Below are 16409 nucleotides of genomic sequence, written 5' to 3'. Positions count from 1 at the left end.
GGAATCTGAACCCATCATTCACCTCTGAGTGCCAGCGTAAAATGTGGGATGCCAGGTGTGGCATTGCTGTGTAATAATTGCATTCGGGTGGCTAGGCAGCACAGCAACAGGTGGAGCACTGAAACACGCTGTACGCATTCTTCAGGCAGCCAATTAGCTGGCACCCATCCCAGACTATTAAACGCCATGTTTACTTCTCACAATGTGCAGTTCACTGAACATTTCAGAGACTTGATGAACACGACCTTCAGAACACATAGCATAAAAATCACATTTAGGAAGACCTCACATTTAACAGAACAGCTATAAAGCTGCACAGGAGGAGATAACATGCTTTATATCTGCAGAAACTGAGCAAGGTAAGGAAAGCTTTATTCCCTGGGCCATCTCTGTTAAAGTAAAGGAAAGACTAATGCAGCCACACATAGGCTTTAAACTCACAATAGCTGCTGGCAGGGGCAGATAATCCTCCAGTGGAGAATGGGTAAGTTCTCTGCATTGCAGCCTTGCAGCAATAGGGTACTGCCTTTAAACCTTGCAAGGGAAACCAAGACCACCTTTACTGACCCCCTTGTGCCTCAGCTGTCCCTAACACCACCTTTACTGACCCCCAATGTGCTTCTACTGACCCTAAGACCACCTTAACTGACCCCAATGTCCCTCAGCTGACCCCAAGACCACCTTTAAAGACCCCAATGTCCCTCAGCTGACCCTAAGACCACCTTTACTGACCCCCATGTGCTGCTGCTGACCCCAAGACCACATCTAACCTTTACTGACCCCCATGTGCTTCTGCTGACCCCAGGACCACATTTTCTGACCCCAATGTCCCTCAGCTGACCCCATGACCTGCTTTTCTGACCAGGGTAGAGAGATCAGATCCTAAACTCATTCAGAGTCAGGGTTAAATGTGATTGGTTTAAGGTTACACACATGACACATACAGGTGAAGAACCCAGCACACAATCGATATACCAGATCTGACATTTCTATATAGGCCATTCTATAAAATGAGAATACAGAGTGATCCGCTGTACACCTATCACCCCATCGTCCATTAGGATCACCCTGCTAGGAAAGGTCAGCACTAAGTGACGGCACTCGGGATCACCCTGTAAGATGAGAGTGCGGGCCTCTGTGTAAAGAAACCGGACCCAGCACACTGTACGGGCAGCTAAGAACTCCCTCACGTTACCCGATGGACCCGACAGTGGTAAGAACTTCAGTTATTTTACAACCCCCACACACACGGCATGTTAACTAAAAAAAAGCAGGGATGGTGGGAATTCCCCTTCATAACGGTCACAGGAGGTGAATAAAAACCCCTTACAATGGGTACAGCACAAGGAACTTGGCACAGGGATGGTTGCAGCCCCTGATAATGGGCACAGTAGGATCTTTGCTTGATGACCGCTAGGTTGAAGCGTTGGGTTTTTAGGGCTCTGTAGAAAGTAGAAGCAAACCAAAGAGGAAGACCATTCCAGAGAGTCGGGGCAAGTCTTGGAGCCGTGGGTGTGATGAGGTTATGAGTGAGGAAGTCAGTAGTAAGCCAACCCAAAACCCAATGCTTCAACCTCACCCACCCGTCTCCTAATCCCCCACCATTCCATATCCCTCTCCTATTGTGTGCTACTCCCCCCCCTTAGATTGTAAGCTCTTCGGGGCAGGGTCCGTCTGTCATTTTCAACCCCTATTTATTGTACAGTGCTGTTGGTGGTCAATAATAATAAAAATAATAAAAAAAGAAGAGAAATAGTCAGTGATGGCGGAAAGAGCAGCTCCCACTTAGCCAGAGTCGTTACAGCAGATATTTAACCCAACCTCAAAAATAGAACACTTCATTAATAAAATATCAGCCAATCTGATTAATTTGTCCAACACTTCGCCTGTAGCAATCGAGGAAGATGTGATTTTACTGCAGACAAATTAGAAAACAGGAGAAATCATGACAGGCACTTAGAATTGTCTGAACCGAGCCGAGAAGATCTGAGAAGAATGTTCCCATGAACGGCATGACAAATCATCATCCTAAAATAAGACGGCTGCTCTGGAACCAGGAGAAGAAAAGGGCGGTGAGAATGGTGAGTATATCACACGGACACAATTCCGTGATCTGTCACACGGGGAAAATGCTGGATCAGAGAGCAGTGATCTCTCCAGACTCTTTTAGCTGGGCGCACCACCCAGCGCTTTTCAGTAACTGCCCGGGCTGTTTTTGAGAAAAGAGGCCACCACCCGCCTACAGCTTCTTCCCACCCAGCTTTAAAAGAATTCTAGGTTGAACACTTGAGAGGATCCAGGGATAGTAACATAACCCCTCTGGTGACGCGAGAACGACCACCGTGCTAAACCCGGAAATGTTTTTGAGCCGGGTAGGAAGAAATTGTAGGAGGGTGTCAGCCCCTGTATTGTAACCCAACACTTTCATATCCACCCAAAAACTGCTGTCTGGTTACTGAAAAGTACCAGGTGGTTCGCCCAGCTAAAGGGGGCTGGGGAGAAAACTGATTAATAATAATAAACAGGATTTATATATCTCCAACATATTACACAGCGCTGTACATTGGCAAATAACAGACAGATACAGGCAGTGACACAGAAGGAGAGGACCCTGCCCTGAAGAGCTTACAATCTAAGAGGTGGTATGAGAAAACAAGTTAGGGCTGACACCGCTATATTGTGTGTTGTCAGTGCATAACAGGATTTAGGGGGTAAATTAAATTAAATTAAAATATTTTTTTTATACTTGCAGGTTTGAATAGAGGAAGAATCCAATGATTTCATAACAGGAAGACCCAGAGATCTGATATATTACTGCAACAATCAATGGGGGGATATAGGGGCAGCATGGTGGCTCAGTGGTTAGCAGCGCTGTGCTTTCATCCAGAACACAATCTGCATGGAGGTTGCAGGTTCTCCCCGTGTTTGCGTGGATTTCCTCCGGGGACTCCGGTTTCCTCCCACATTGGCTTCCCCCCAAATTGCCCTTACACTGTATTACAGACATATGACTATGGCAGGGACATTAGATTGTGAGCTCCTTTGAGGGACAGTTAGTGACCTCACTATACACTTTGTACAGCACTGCGTATTATGTTAGTGCTATATAAATACTGTGTAATAATAATAGAGATTGGTTCTGTCACATCAATAATAAGAGGGGGGAAAAAAGAGATACCTAAGGGTCAGGGTCCTCTCCCCCTCCTGTGTCACTGTCTGTATCTCTCTGTCATTTGCAGCCCCTATTTAATGTACAGCGCTGCGTTATATGTTGGCACTATAAAAATCCTGTTTTTATTATTAATAATAAAGAGATTGGTTCAGTCACATTGATCACAGAAGAGCCAGAGATCTGTTCTGTTTCACTGGCAGTCACACTTTAACAGAGGAAAACTAAAGACCCCTCCAGTAACATTCACACAGCCTTTCCCCCAATCACACCTGACCCCTTGCAGTAGCGCCCCCTTCCTTTAGGTGGCTATGATTTTCTCTTGTAAGCAGAGACAATGACATCACACACGCTGCTATTTCTGGAAGATGAATCAGTGCCAAGCTTATAAAAAGTATTTATAGGTAGAAACTGGTGACAGCATGGTAGAACAGCACAAACCGGAATACGTGGAATGCAAAAGAGCAGGAAAAGTGGTGAGTGCGGGGTCATGACACAAGGTCATGTGACCCCCCCCAAATATCAGAAGACCACTGGCAGAGCCCTCCCTGGTAATCTCCTGCACATGGTGAGAATTAGGCCTGTAGTCCACGTGATATATGGCTGCTGTGCAGAGACAATGGAGGGGGGAGAGCTCGCTGCTTCCTGTCTGCTTTGATGTTCAGGCTATTCGGAGAGACTGAGGAAACGCCTTCCAGCCCCAGAGCCCATCCCAGGTTAACCTAGCCGGCAATATATAGTAACACTACAAAAGGAAGGCCACGTCTGCCCCACAGCCTAAGCTTCCTGTCCATAGAGGATCATGTATGATGCTACACAGTCCACCTATTAATTTTATACATTGCATATTATTATTAAGCTGTATTTATATAGCACTGACATATTACGCAGCACTGTACAAAGTCCATAGTCATGTCACTAGCTGTCCCTCAAAGGAGCTCACAACCTGTGAAAAAAATGTCCCTACCCCAGTCATATGTCTTTATAACAGTCTAAGGTCAATATTGGGGGGAAGCCAGCCAATCACAATAACTGCATGCTTTTAGAATGTGGGAGGAAACCGGAATACCCGGAGGAAACCCGCACAAACACGGGGAGAACCTGCAAACTCCATGCAGATAGTGTCCTGGCCGGGGTTTGAACCTGGGACCCAGCGCTGCAAAGCCATCGTCCTGCAGAAATTCCACCTATAAGTTATATGCACTGCATACCGTTGCATTAATGAGACAGCATATATTCTTATTAAACAGGAATAAAATAGCAGCAACATATAACGCAGCGCTGTACATTAAATAGGGGTTGCAAATGACAGACAGATACAGACAGAGACACAGGAAGAGGAGAGGACCCTGACCCGAAGAGCTTACAATCTAAGAGGTGGGGATATGGAATAGTGGGTGAATAGTTAGGGTTCAGGAGACAGAAGGAGACGGGTAAGCAAGTTTTTATATAATTAAGTATTAAATGTTTTTTTTTTTAGATTAGAAAGCATTCTGTTGTCCTGTAGCTCAGCTTCTGAATATATTTATATTGTCTCGTGTCCTGAGCACACGGCTTCTACTTTGCAATTATTTTAGCTCTGTGTCCTGAGGGGGGCTGGTGTTGCCCGATGTGGGGGTGACAGGTAAGTGGTGCCTTTGCTTCTGGCTAAAACACAAGCTGTCCAGGCTGCTTTTGCAGAATTATATTCTGAAATGTTCTGGAAGATCCACAAACAGCCAAAATGTTTCTATTTTTGGCAAAAGGAAGAATAAAATGTTGTATGCTGCTTCCCCACCTCTTCGGGTCCTCTCCTCCTCCTGTGTCACTGTCTGTATCTTTCTGTCATTTGCAACCCCTATTTATTGTACAGTGCTGCACAATATGTACGGCTCTCATTATTATTATTATGCAGTATTTATATGGCGCCCACATATTACGCAGCAATGTAGAATGTGAATAGTCATGTCACTAGCTGTCCCTCAAAGGAGCTCGCAATCTAATGACGAGTTCGGATTCGCTAACCCCTGTCAGGGCAGGAGGGTAAATAGAGCCGGCCACAAAGGTGACATTGGGCATAACCGTGCCATGAGTGCGATATGCTGCTCCTCACCCTCTAAACAAGGTGAATAAGTGATCTCAGCAGGTAAACAGGCCGCCCGCAGAGGGAGAGGACAGAAATGAAGCGTGGGATGTCACCTTTGCTCAGAAAACTGGTTCTGTTTGGTTTCATTCATATAAAGCGGCAGATTGACATTTTCTCATCGCTGATGACACTCCCTCCACCTCAAGGGATTATTGAGAGCAAACACAAATCTGCTACACACAGCCGAGAAGATTTATATTATCTGCGAGTCCGGAGTCCAAGATCTGCTAGATTGCAGACCACTCGCAGCGTCCAACCTGGTTATTATTCCAACGTTTTCCTCAAGGTAAATCATGATGCAATCTGCTGATCCTTATTTACACAACTTTTTTCCACCTTTGCAGATTCTCCTGATAAAATGTGTTATTATCTTTTTTGGCCGCCGCTAATCAGAGGATAAAATAAGAAGACAATTGTCGGCTGTATTGTTATCAATCAGTCAGAGCTGACTGGTGAATATGCTAAGAGAAGAGGGGAAAAAAACACAATCATTGTGCGGCACCTGCAATTATATAATAATTCACCTCCAATGTGCAGAGAACATAGAAATTATACTAATAAAGCTTAATAAGATACATTAGCCCATTCAGAAGTCTTTGTAAGGAACCATCGATCCTTCCCTGCATGGTGTCAAACATACGTCATTCCCTCGTTCACATGACATTGCTCAGGTCACATGTTCCCCCATACCTGCAGTGCCGGAGGCGCCTCTACATTCTCAGGATTCAGGTTGGCATTGCGGTCTCTCGGTGTACTTTCCACGTGAGGGAAGATTTAATGTCTTACCTAGCCAAGGCTACAGAATATGATAAAAGCAACGGTTATCATATCCCCCACCTCCTAGATTGTAAGCTCTTCGGAGCAGGGTCCTCCCCTCCTCGTGTCACTGTATCTGTCTGTCATTTGCAACCCTTATTTATTTGTACAGCGCTGTGTAATATGCTGGCGCTATATAAATCCTCGAAAAATATTTAGGTGCTCCAGGGCCGGTCACCGTTATCCTTGCAGCATGACCCGTGCAGACACTGATCTGGAACAAGCACGTGGACAGGAAGTGCAGTGACTTTGCATATTTGTTCCAGGTCAGTGATTTACTAAGTGGTGATGGTGGATAAATGATGGCAACTCACAGACTAAATATTCCAAGCAATGGCAGCTCCCTTTTCTTTGCACTGACACTTTTTAAAGAGCATTGCAGAGCAAAGCAAAAGGTTCCCTTTAAACAATGACCCAGCTGACTGCTTATATGGAACCTCCTGAAGAAGTGAAGACGTCCTGTATAGGCTGCAATTCTTTCCTAGATTGTAAGCTCTTCGGGGCAGGGTCCTCCCCTCCTCCTGTGTCACTGACTGTATCTGTCTGACATTTGCACCCCTATTTATTGTAAAACGCTGCGTAATATGTTGGCGCTATACAAACCCTGTATTATCTTAGTATTATGATTATTGCAGCATTTTTTAATGCAAGTAATGAATGAATAAAAAAAACGCATTCGTGTGTGCAAGACACACCAATGCACCACCAGTGTATTGCACTGCATTGCAATGTCCTATAGAGAGATAAGGATTATTATAATTCAATTTTTGGATCCCTCGGTTCTAGTTAGAATAGAACCTGATATCCTACTAATGAGCCACTTGATTGCCACTCATTGGAGATGGCATCACTAAGGAAATACTTTGCTCACCTGCTTTTTTGTTCTCTCATTTAATGAACCAGTGAAATGTCACTTCAATACAAATCTCTAATAGGTGATAATGTGTAGTAGTGACGGAGTGCCGCCATAAGAGCAGAGAAGGTTCTCTGCTATCATCACAGAATCGTTTCTGTGAAGTTGGAAGAATCATGCAATGCAAACAGGATGAATGTTAATAAAGCTTTCCAGTTGTGAGGTGGGATAGGGACGGGTTAATATCCTCTCTCTGTGACCTCTGGGAATTCCTTTGTCCTGGAAGAGAAGGGGGTGGAGGAGCCTGGCTAGTGGAAGTCTTTGTCTGCAATCACAGCTGTTCTGCTACTCCAATGTGACCTGCAAACCAAACTGGCCCCTGCATTCCCCGAAATCCTGCATGGCAGGACCGCAATGCTTTAAGGCTATCCTGCAAAGACATCACCACTGCATCATATCCAAAGCAGATCTTATTGATTTGCAATGTGCAGATGTCTTACATACTTTTGTCTTTAAATAACTTTTGTCTTTAAGTGATGAAGGATTTTACCATGTGCCATATTATTTCCAATAACAAATCAGCAGGACTGAATAAAATTGATGCCAAATTATTTTTTTGCTTTATTCATTGCAATTTTTGTTTATGCAGATGATCATGAATAAAAATTGTAACTGACGTGGACTATGTGCAAGTTAGAAATGGGGACCTACAGAGCGAGGAGGCTCCTGATCGCCTATGGAGGACCTGTAGCTCCATCCTGGCCATTACCCGGAGTGATCACCCGACACAAATGTCTGCAATATTCCAGTGTTGTACATTTCCAAGGCCTGAGAACAAGCCAGAGAAACCCCAAAGGAAACCTATTGTCTAAACATCTAAACAAACACAGAGGCCTCTGCAGCTTATAATAATAATATTCAGTATTTATATAGCACTGACATATAATGCAGTGCTGTACAAAGTCCATAGTCATGTCACTAGCCCTCCCACAAAAGAGCTCACACTCCAATGTCCCCCCCATAATCCTATGTCATTACTATAGTATAAGGCCAATTTGGGGGGGAAGCCAATTACCCTAACTGCATGTTTTTGGAATGTGGGAGGAAACCGGAGTACCTGGAGAAAACCCACACAAACACGGGAGAACCTGCAAACTCCATGCAGATAAAGTCCTGGCCGACATTCAAACCTGTGATCCTGCGCTGCAAAGGTCAGAGTGCTAACCTCTGAGCCACCTCTTTTGTACTGCGCTCCTGCTGTGTGCTGCTCCTCCTACACAGCTCACCAGCTGCTTAGAAAATGATTGATTTGCTGCCACTTTCCCCTCTTTCTGTGTCTGGTGGTAAATACACTAAATGTGTTCAGCTGCCCTGGGGCAAGCAACGCAATGCAGGAAAAGCAGGAGCAACTCAACGCAGGAAGTGCAGGAGCAACCCAACGCAGGAAGATGAGGAGCGACTCAACGCAGGAAGATGAGGAGCGACTCAACGCAGGAAGATGAGGAGCGACTCAACGCAGGAAGATGAGGAGTGACTCAACGCAGGAAGATGAGGAGTGACTCAACGCAGGAAGATGAGGAGCGACTCAACGCAGGAAGATGAGGAGCGACTCAACGCAGGAAGTGCAGCAACAATGTAATGCAGGAACATGAATCAATCATCCATTGTATTGCATTAGCTATTGATAGCTTCCCAACTGAATCCCAGTCAGCTCTGCATGCCGTTACATTTATCAGAAATACAAAGAATCTGGGATCTCTACACCCGACAATGAGGTGGCTGAGGAGTGCAGAGGGTATGACTGTAGGCAGTATGTATGTACAGAATAGGAGTGTCGAGCGTATGACTGTAGGCAGTATGTATGTGCAAGTGGTCTGGATGAGGGGTGTGTATGTCAGGTATTTATTTTGGCTCAAGTTACCCCTAAGTCTACCATGAAAGTTTAGCTAAAAATAGCCTATAGAAATGTGCAGCTCTATTGGAAAACCTTCAGCACTACTTGGAAATGTCAGAGAATTGCCTCTCAGGGCAGCCCGGTATTTGATCCATGACAGGAAGAATTAAAAGATCCCTTTCAAGTATGAGCTCCTTTGATTTGTCTGCACCTCAGCAACTTTGTTTTGTTTTTTACCACATGACAGAGGTGGACAAATACTGAAACTTTCACATGTCTGTCAGTTCAACTGATTAACCAACGACCAGCAATCAATCATTAACCAATTTTCCATGTTCTATAAACCGATCATCACTCACCTTGAACCGTTTGTCCTGCAAAACCTTTTTGATTGCCACCAGTTCCCCTGAGTCGCACAGTTTGGCCTGCTAGACCACACCGAAGGAGCCATTGCCGATCACCTTGGTGTCTGTGTAGCTGACCTCTTGCTGCCGGTCGGGACCCTGGCCAGGGGTGGCTACTACAGTGGTAACTTTGCTGCCATCTTTGTCTCCTGGGGGACAAAATAAAAAGATTTGTTATTACAATTACAGAAGGAATTTCAACCTCACAAAGACAGAATTACACAGAACCAAATATTAGATTACAAAATACGCGGCTGCCCTGACCACCTCAAACCCTGCAAGGAAAATCCTGATAGCAACAGGACCTAAAGAATGAGCAAGCTCTATACGTAACTGACGCTGACTCTAATCAGCATTTCTGGGGGTAAAAAATGAAACTAAAAGTTGAACTGAAGCCAAAAATCTAAACCAAAGCAAAAATAAATAAACAAAATAAAATATAGACCAATTTCCAAATTAGATTTTTCTTAAAATGAAGAATGTTAAGGCTCCGATTAGGTAATGGAGCTGCTTATACATGAGGTCCAGTGCTGTGTCCCCACAGCAAAACTTAAGTCCAGGCAGGGGGTAAATACCCCAATCAGATCTGTATGCGTTATTACATCATTAAGGCGCCAATGACATTCTAAATGGCACCCAAAACACAGTAGCACATGTGTAACACGCATGTGTAATATCACAACGGTATTCATACACGTATAATATGACAACGTTATACACAGGCATGTGTAATATGACAACGTTATACACAGGCATGTGTAATATGACAATTTATTGACATCTTACAGGGCAGTGAAGATTTTCCCACCCATCCATTAGTAGAATAAATAACTTGCTGTCATGGTGAATTCTCTGATTTTCACCCTCAGAGCATTTATAACCCCTCATGTTGAGCTCTATTTACTTGAAAGCAGAATGGCAGCCAGTGGGGAAGCCTTTGATCTGCTCTTGGAAAAAAAGAAAAAGGGAACAAATCAGGAAGTGTGCTTGTCATCCCATCAGTCCCATTCATTGACCATAGTCCCAGCAAGACTGCACTGCAGGGCTGAGCGAGTCCCCGGAGAAAGCTGGGTGTATTTAAGAGGCCATTTTTTTATAAAATAAACTGAATTAGCACTCCGGTCTTTGCAGCGCTGGGTCCCAAATTGGAATCTCAGCCAGTACAATATCTGCATGGAGTTTGTAGGTTCTCCCCGTGTTTGTGTGGGTTTCCTCAGGGTACTCCAGCTTCCTCCCACATTGCACAAACATGCAGTTAGGTTGTCTTCTCCCCCAAAATTAGACTAATATTGACATATGACAATGGTAGGGACATTAGATTGTAAGCTCATTTGAGGGACAGCTAGTCACATGACCATAAACTTTGTACAGTGCTACAAAATATGTTAGCAATACCTAAATACTGTGTAATAATATTATTAAAGCAAAGAACAAGATTTGTCATATACTGCAGTCCTGGGCAATGACATGGCCAGAATTAGTGGAAGTACCATGTCCTCATGAGCTGGTTGTGTATGGGCTCCATGGAGCTACAATAATCGCCATGCTTGCTCTATATTCATTCTACGCCCCCCCCCCCATACACCACTTGCAGCACTTATTTACCCAGCTGTTTGCACTGTACAGATGCATGATGGGTAATTCACCATCACATTCAATAACACCAGGGTGCAACAACCAACACCAACCTCACACTGACAAATCCAAACCAAACAAAGAGTTTGGGCCTTCCAGTCCATTCTGGATGAGATGGAAGGCTGATGGGTGGAGGCAGATGTTGCAGTATTTCCCAGGGGACAATATAAATCAGGACAGGTTATCCATCTGGGTTCATTAGCAGAGTAGCCGACCAGCTGCCCCCACCCCCGCTATGTAATAATGGCAGCCATGTACAGACAGCAGATAAAAGTCATTTGACGTGAATGATTCATGACCTATGAATTTTTCAATGAATGGCAGAGGACTGCATACCTGGGGTAATGATTGGCATAGACTGCAAATAATGCAGATGACTGTACAGACGGCAGATGTGATTTGTAAGAGATTGAGAGTGAAAAACAAGCATGGACGCCTCTTAATACATACACACGTCAGATCATAATTATCAATACTAACACTTTAGATTATAATCATCGCCCAATAAGAATGGTCACAGCAGTCACCTGACATCATTCATTGATCGGTCGCAGGATGCACATGGAAGGGGTTTGTGCTTCTTCAAACTCTTTGAAATATCTGCCATGGCAAAGCCATAAACCATCAGGAACAACGGCAATACAAGTCAAAGAGAAGAGAGCACAGTGGGGTGCTACTCACACATCCTCCCTCCCCTTAGAACAGGTTGGTGATGTGTGTACAGCAGCCATTCAGGTCACTGGAAACTATCACAAAAATCTGACGTTTGTAAGAGCCCAAGTATGTGCCAACTGTACCCACACCAGATGACAGATCACCCAACAAATCTGCCAGGGTAGTTATTTGTTTTACTTTTTGTCGTTATTTTTATGAATGATTAAAGAAGGAGGAGTCAGGCATCTTTCACACACTTTTGTTTTCAGCGACATTCACCCAGTGTGAGCCTTTAGGTATTACTTATTGTCAGTGCTCTCCCCGGCCCCTTTTAGCTGGGCGCACCACCCGGCACGTCTCAGTAACCACACACCGGTTTATGGGAGGTTACTGAAAAGTTGTGTCACAATACAGGGATCACCACCCGCCTACACCTTCTTCCCACCCAGCTTAAAAACATTTCTGGGTTGAACCCCATGTGAGACTATTGCACAACCTGACTGTCCCAGGCCCCGGCCGTTCTTTCATTCCGGGGATTACCTGGCACAGTATGAATGAGGCCGGGTGCCCAGGCCAACCAGCCAGGATCTGCCTGCACAGAGAAGCAGCTAAAACAAATTCATGAAAGGTGTGTAATAAAAATGGAAACATTGAATATAAAAAAAGAATGAGAATAATAATGATGGGATGGGCTGCTTCCTCTCTGAAGGACATTCACACAGTGAGAAGATTTACACCCGATTTGGGTAACTTTAGGATACCGCAGTAACCGTCTTTCACCCTTCTATGTCCCCCCGGAGCCCCCCTTATACCCCATTGATGAAGGATGGATCACCTGTGCCAGGAAACACACGGGCTCCTGGGATTTGGCTGACATACGAGCTGATAATCTGCACCCAATGCGATGGTTATCAGTGGTGGCCCTGACCCAGGAGATTGCTAGGTAAACGTTAACAGAAAGGACGGAATGATTGCCAGTGGGTGAGAGGTGAAATAGCGATGGGGGACACGCGTCACTCCGCCAGAGAGAAGAACAGTCTGATCCGAGGATCTGATTCTGCAGAATAGAAATCCCACGCACAGACAAGACGCCACAAGTAGTGACAGAGAGCGCCAAGACTTCCAACAATCCCCAAGATTACCAGAGACAACGTTACTGCTAAATATCAGCACAGCCACCTCACGGGGCCAAGAAATAGAAGATAAATATTAGTTTAGGGAAGAACATTCATGGAAAAATAAAGTCTGAAGAAAGAAATCTGTTCTGATACAAGACACGCAAACCAAAAAGTGCCAGAACCCCCCCGCGGGGGATATTAGAGTGTCAGCTCCTCTGTACAGAGACTGATGGGACTGGCTCAGTGTTCTCTGTACAGCACTGTGGTATATGTCAGAATACATGGAGCCAGGCTCATATAACAATCTCATTAGGTGAGAATCGAATTGCTGGTCTTTCAGTTTGTGACGATGATCCGCACAGAGCAGAACCTGAGAATTCTGGGAAACGTTCTACACAAATCAGCCTAAGATTTATCGGTCACCTCCATAAAACAAATCTTATCAGCCTGGAGAAAATTGCTGCAATATAAACATCTGGAAGAGGAAGTCGGAACAAAGCGGATAAGATATGGACTACCCACAAGGGACAGGGATGGCTCCCGCCACAGCTGGCGGTGCCCGGCGTTCTGCTATTGACCGTCTCCCAATCCCTGGCATGGTACGGTGTCCTGACATGACCCCATGGCACTGTATTTATAGGTTTGTATTGACCGAGGATACATCACACACCACAATGACCAGAACATTATGAACAACGCGTCTGCAAACCCAGGAAATGACAGCAGCTCTGCAGAGTAATACTAAATGGAGAAGTGAGCACAGAGACAAATGGGTGTGAAAGTTCTAATTGTGACTTTCAAATCTGAATCCTTATTGCAGGCTGGTGGCTCTGAGCTGATATCAGACAGCCAGGGGATTGGTATTCCTAGCAGGAGGTCAGCAATGATCCCACTATTTCCTCCATACAAGAAAGGCTCAGAATAGGTCACCATGTGCCGGGCATTGTGGGCCGTCTGCTCATCAAGCCGGAGCGGAGTTTTCCAACGATTTTAACATGAGGGGAGCTCCTTCTATAATTATTATACCAACATCTCTCAGTATATTAGGGTGTTAGGTGGGAAGAATTCCTTACATTGCTATTGGGAAGAATGTCACCCTTACAGATCATTGGAGTCAGACCTGAGAGACACAAACTGCTTATTTCTGGCAGCAACCTGTGGCAGAACCCTGTTTAGGAAACGGCGGCCTGGAGCAAAGTTATTGTTTGCATGGTGTTGTCACCCTGGGGTCACCGGGACTTCAGCTCACATACTTCATGGCATCTGCTATTACCTAGTAACATTCATTTCAGTTTTTGGGGGTTTTTGTATAACGAGGTGTCCCAGATAACACTGATCAGCTGCACCCCGGACACCTCCTAGGTGTATGTGACCTCTATAACCCTACCTGTGAATAGGACGCAGTGTGGGGGTCACACAGGACAGGCGATCTCAATCACAAAGCTTCATTTACTAACCAGCCCTATCCTGCCCTGTATGACGCTGCAGCCAGACATCCCTGAGCAAGTTCCTGCCAGTCCTCCATTACTTCCTGCTGCATATTTCTGTCCTGTGCCTGAGGATAGGACACATCAGATGTGAGCACGGCGTCCATTTACCTCCAAGAGCTGAACTAACGCCCCATGGGCAGCACGGTGGCTCAGTGGTTAGCACTCTCGCCTTTGCAGTGCTTAGGTCTCAGGTTGGAATCTCAGCCAGGAGTCTATCTGCATGGAGTTTGCAGGTTCTCTCAGTGTTTGTGTAGGTCTCCTCTGGGAATCCAGTTTTCTCCCACATTCCATAGACATGCAGTTAGGTTAATTGGTTCCCCCCCAAAATTGACCTTAGTCTGTAATGACATATGACTATGGTAGTGATATTAAAACTGTCAGGGACAGTTAGTGACATGACTATGGACTTTGTACAGCGCTGCGTAATATGTTGGCGCTATATAAATACAGTGTAGTAAAAATGTGCAGACATTACAAGTATATAAACTACATGGAGAGAACACATTGTGGACAACACAAAGCTTGTTTAGTATGATCATGGGATCACAAGACGCCATGACAGCAGGACTGTCTCTTCACCTGCATGTGTTGGTCTAACACTGGGGGCTTCCCGACAGGAGAAAACATCCAAATGATGACCCCATTAAAGTGTAATAAGGGGAGGAATGCTGTATTCCTGATGTTGGGTGACAACACAGCTCCCAATGTATTACTGGCATTATCATTGGTCACTAATGCAGCCACCACTTATTGTATAATAAAGATTGCTTTATTGTGCTGCCTCCTCATTGTCCAATCAAACAATTAAAGGAAGATGAGTATCTAACATCCGGCGAAATGTTAGTCGTGGGTGGACTGACCTTTGATAGCCGCTGCCCCCGCTGTGTAGAACCAGAGCAATGCAAACTAAATGAGGAAAACTAAAAGTGGAGCATAGGTTGTCTTCAATAAAAACAGCATTGCAAAACAATCGGAGGTCGGAGTAACTGGAAGGGTCCTGCGGGAGAGAACCAATCACATTGCAGGTGAACGCACAGCAAGTATTTTCAATCCTTACTTGCAGCATTTTAGGTTTCATAAATTATTTTAAATTCAATTGCCATGAACCTAAAAAATCTTGACTACTCCAGGAGTCCATAGCTCTCCCTGTAATGACGCATCGATGGACTGTCTTTGCTGGCCCAGCTCCTCAGGTGCCCTGGTTTGTTGCAGATTCGGTGTAAGAGGTAGGGACGGAACCTGCACACCCTGCACAGGTGAATGTTGTGTGAAATCTAAGCGGTGTGGAATGTGCTTGTGTAGGCTGATCAAACATTGAGTTTGCTGTCTCATCTGACACGGAGCCAAGCAGTCCAATGTCACATCGTGCTTCTCCACAATGATGGCAGGCAGCCACGTTACTGTGACCTGCGAGCAAACTACGTACAAAGAGTCAGTGTTCTACAGAGGCGAGCCGCAGAGCTAGCATCGCCCATACATACAGAAACAAGGCCTCAGAATAAAGAGATCTAAACATGAATGTGAAAGACAACAAATCCTGGATGAGGAGAATGGACTGGAGGGGCACAGATACCACAAATATAGATAAGCAACAGTTCAACGGAGAAGCCAAGACTTGCAGGGAGTTGTACTACACCAACGGCTGCGAAGATGAAGGCCTTACGTTACGTTTTGAGATGGCAGTACAGTATCGCAGCTCCACACTGCTGTCATTATGATGAAGGACGGCGTGCAGCCAGAAAACGATCGGTTTCACTGCAGAGTGTTTTACCTGACAGCGCAGGCTGCTGAATCTGCAATAAGCTGCATGCATTCCTCTTCCGCTGCATCTCTTTGCAGATCTCTACATTGGCTTCCATTTCACCTTAGAATCAAATTCAAGCTCCTGTGCTTTGCCTTCAAATCCCTCCACAGTTCTTGTCCCACTTACATTTCTGACCTTGTAAATACTCCCCCAGCCGCTCTCTGCTCTTGCGATGACCTACAAATGACTTCCTCACTCAAAACCTCATCACACACACGGCTCCAAGACTTTTCTAGAGCTGCCCCAATTCCCTGGAATGGTCTCCTCGTCCTATTCGGCTTGCTCCTACTTTCTGCTCATTTAAAAGAGCTCTCATCATTGTATTCTGTCTTTTAAAACTGTCACTACTTCCCACCACTACATATCTCCCCTCCTATTGTGTGTAAATTTCCCCACCTACTAGACTGTAAGCTCTTCGGGGCAGGGTCCTCTCCTCCTCCTGTGTCA

At 45.1% G+C, this 16409-nt stretch overlaps 1 protein-coding gene across 1 annotated transcript in view; it reads right to left on the bottom strand.

Annotated features, from left to right (window-relative positions):
• GSK3B (glycogen synthase kinase 3 beta) overlaps positions 1-16409 on the bottom strand; it is a 56156-nt gene that overhangs the window by 21010 nt on the left and 18737 nt on the right. Inside the window, 1 exon segment of the mRNA XM_072398462.1 lies at positions 9217-9410. Within this exon segment, the coding sequence (XP_072254563.1) occupies positions 9217-9410 (194 nt within the window).

Source organism: Pyxicephalus adspersus, chromosome 1, assembly GCF_032062135.1.
Source record: "Pyxicephalus adspersus chromosome 1, UCB_Pads_2.0, whole genome shotgun sequence".
NCBI classification, from domain to species: Eukaryota; Metazoa; Chordata; class Amphibia; order Anura; family Pyxicephalidae; genus Pyxicephalus; species Pyxicephalus adspersus.
Note: the sequence above shows the minus strand (reverse complement) of the source record. Positions and strands in the feature narration are given on the sequence as shown.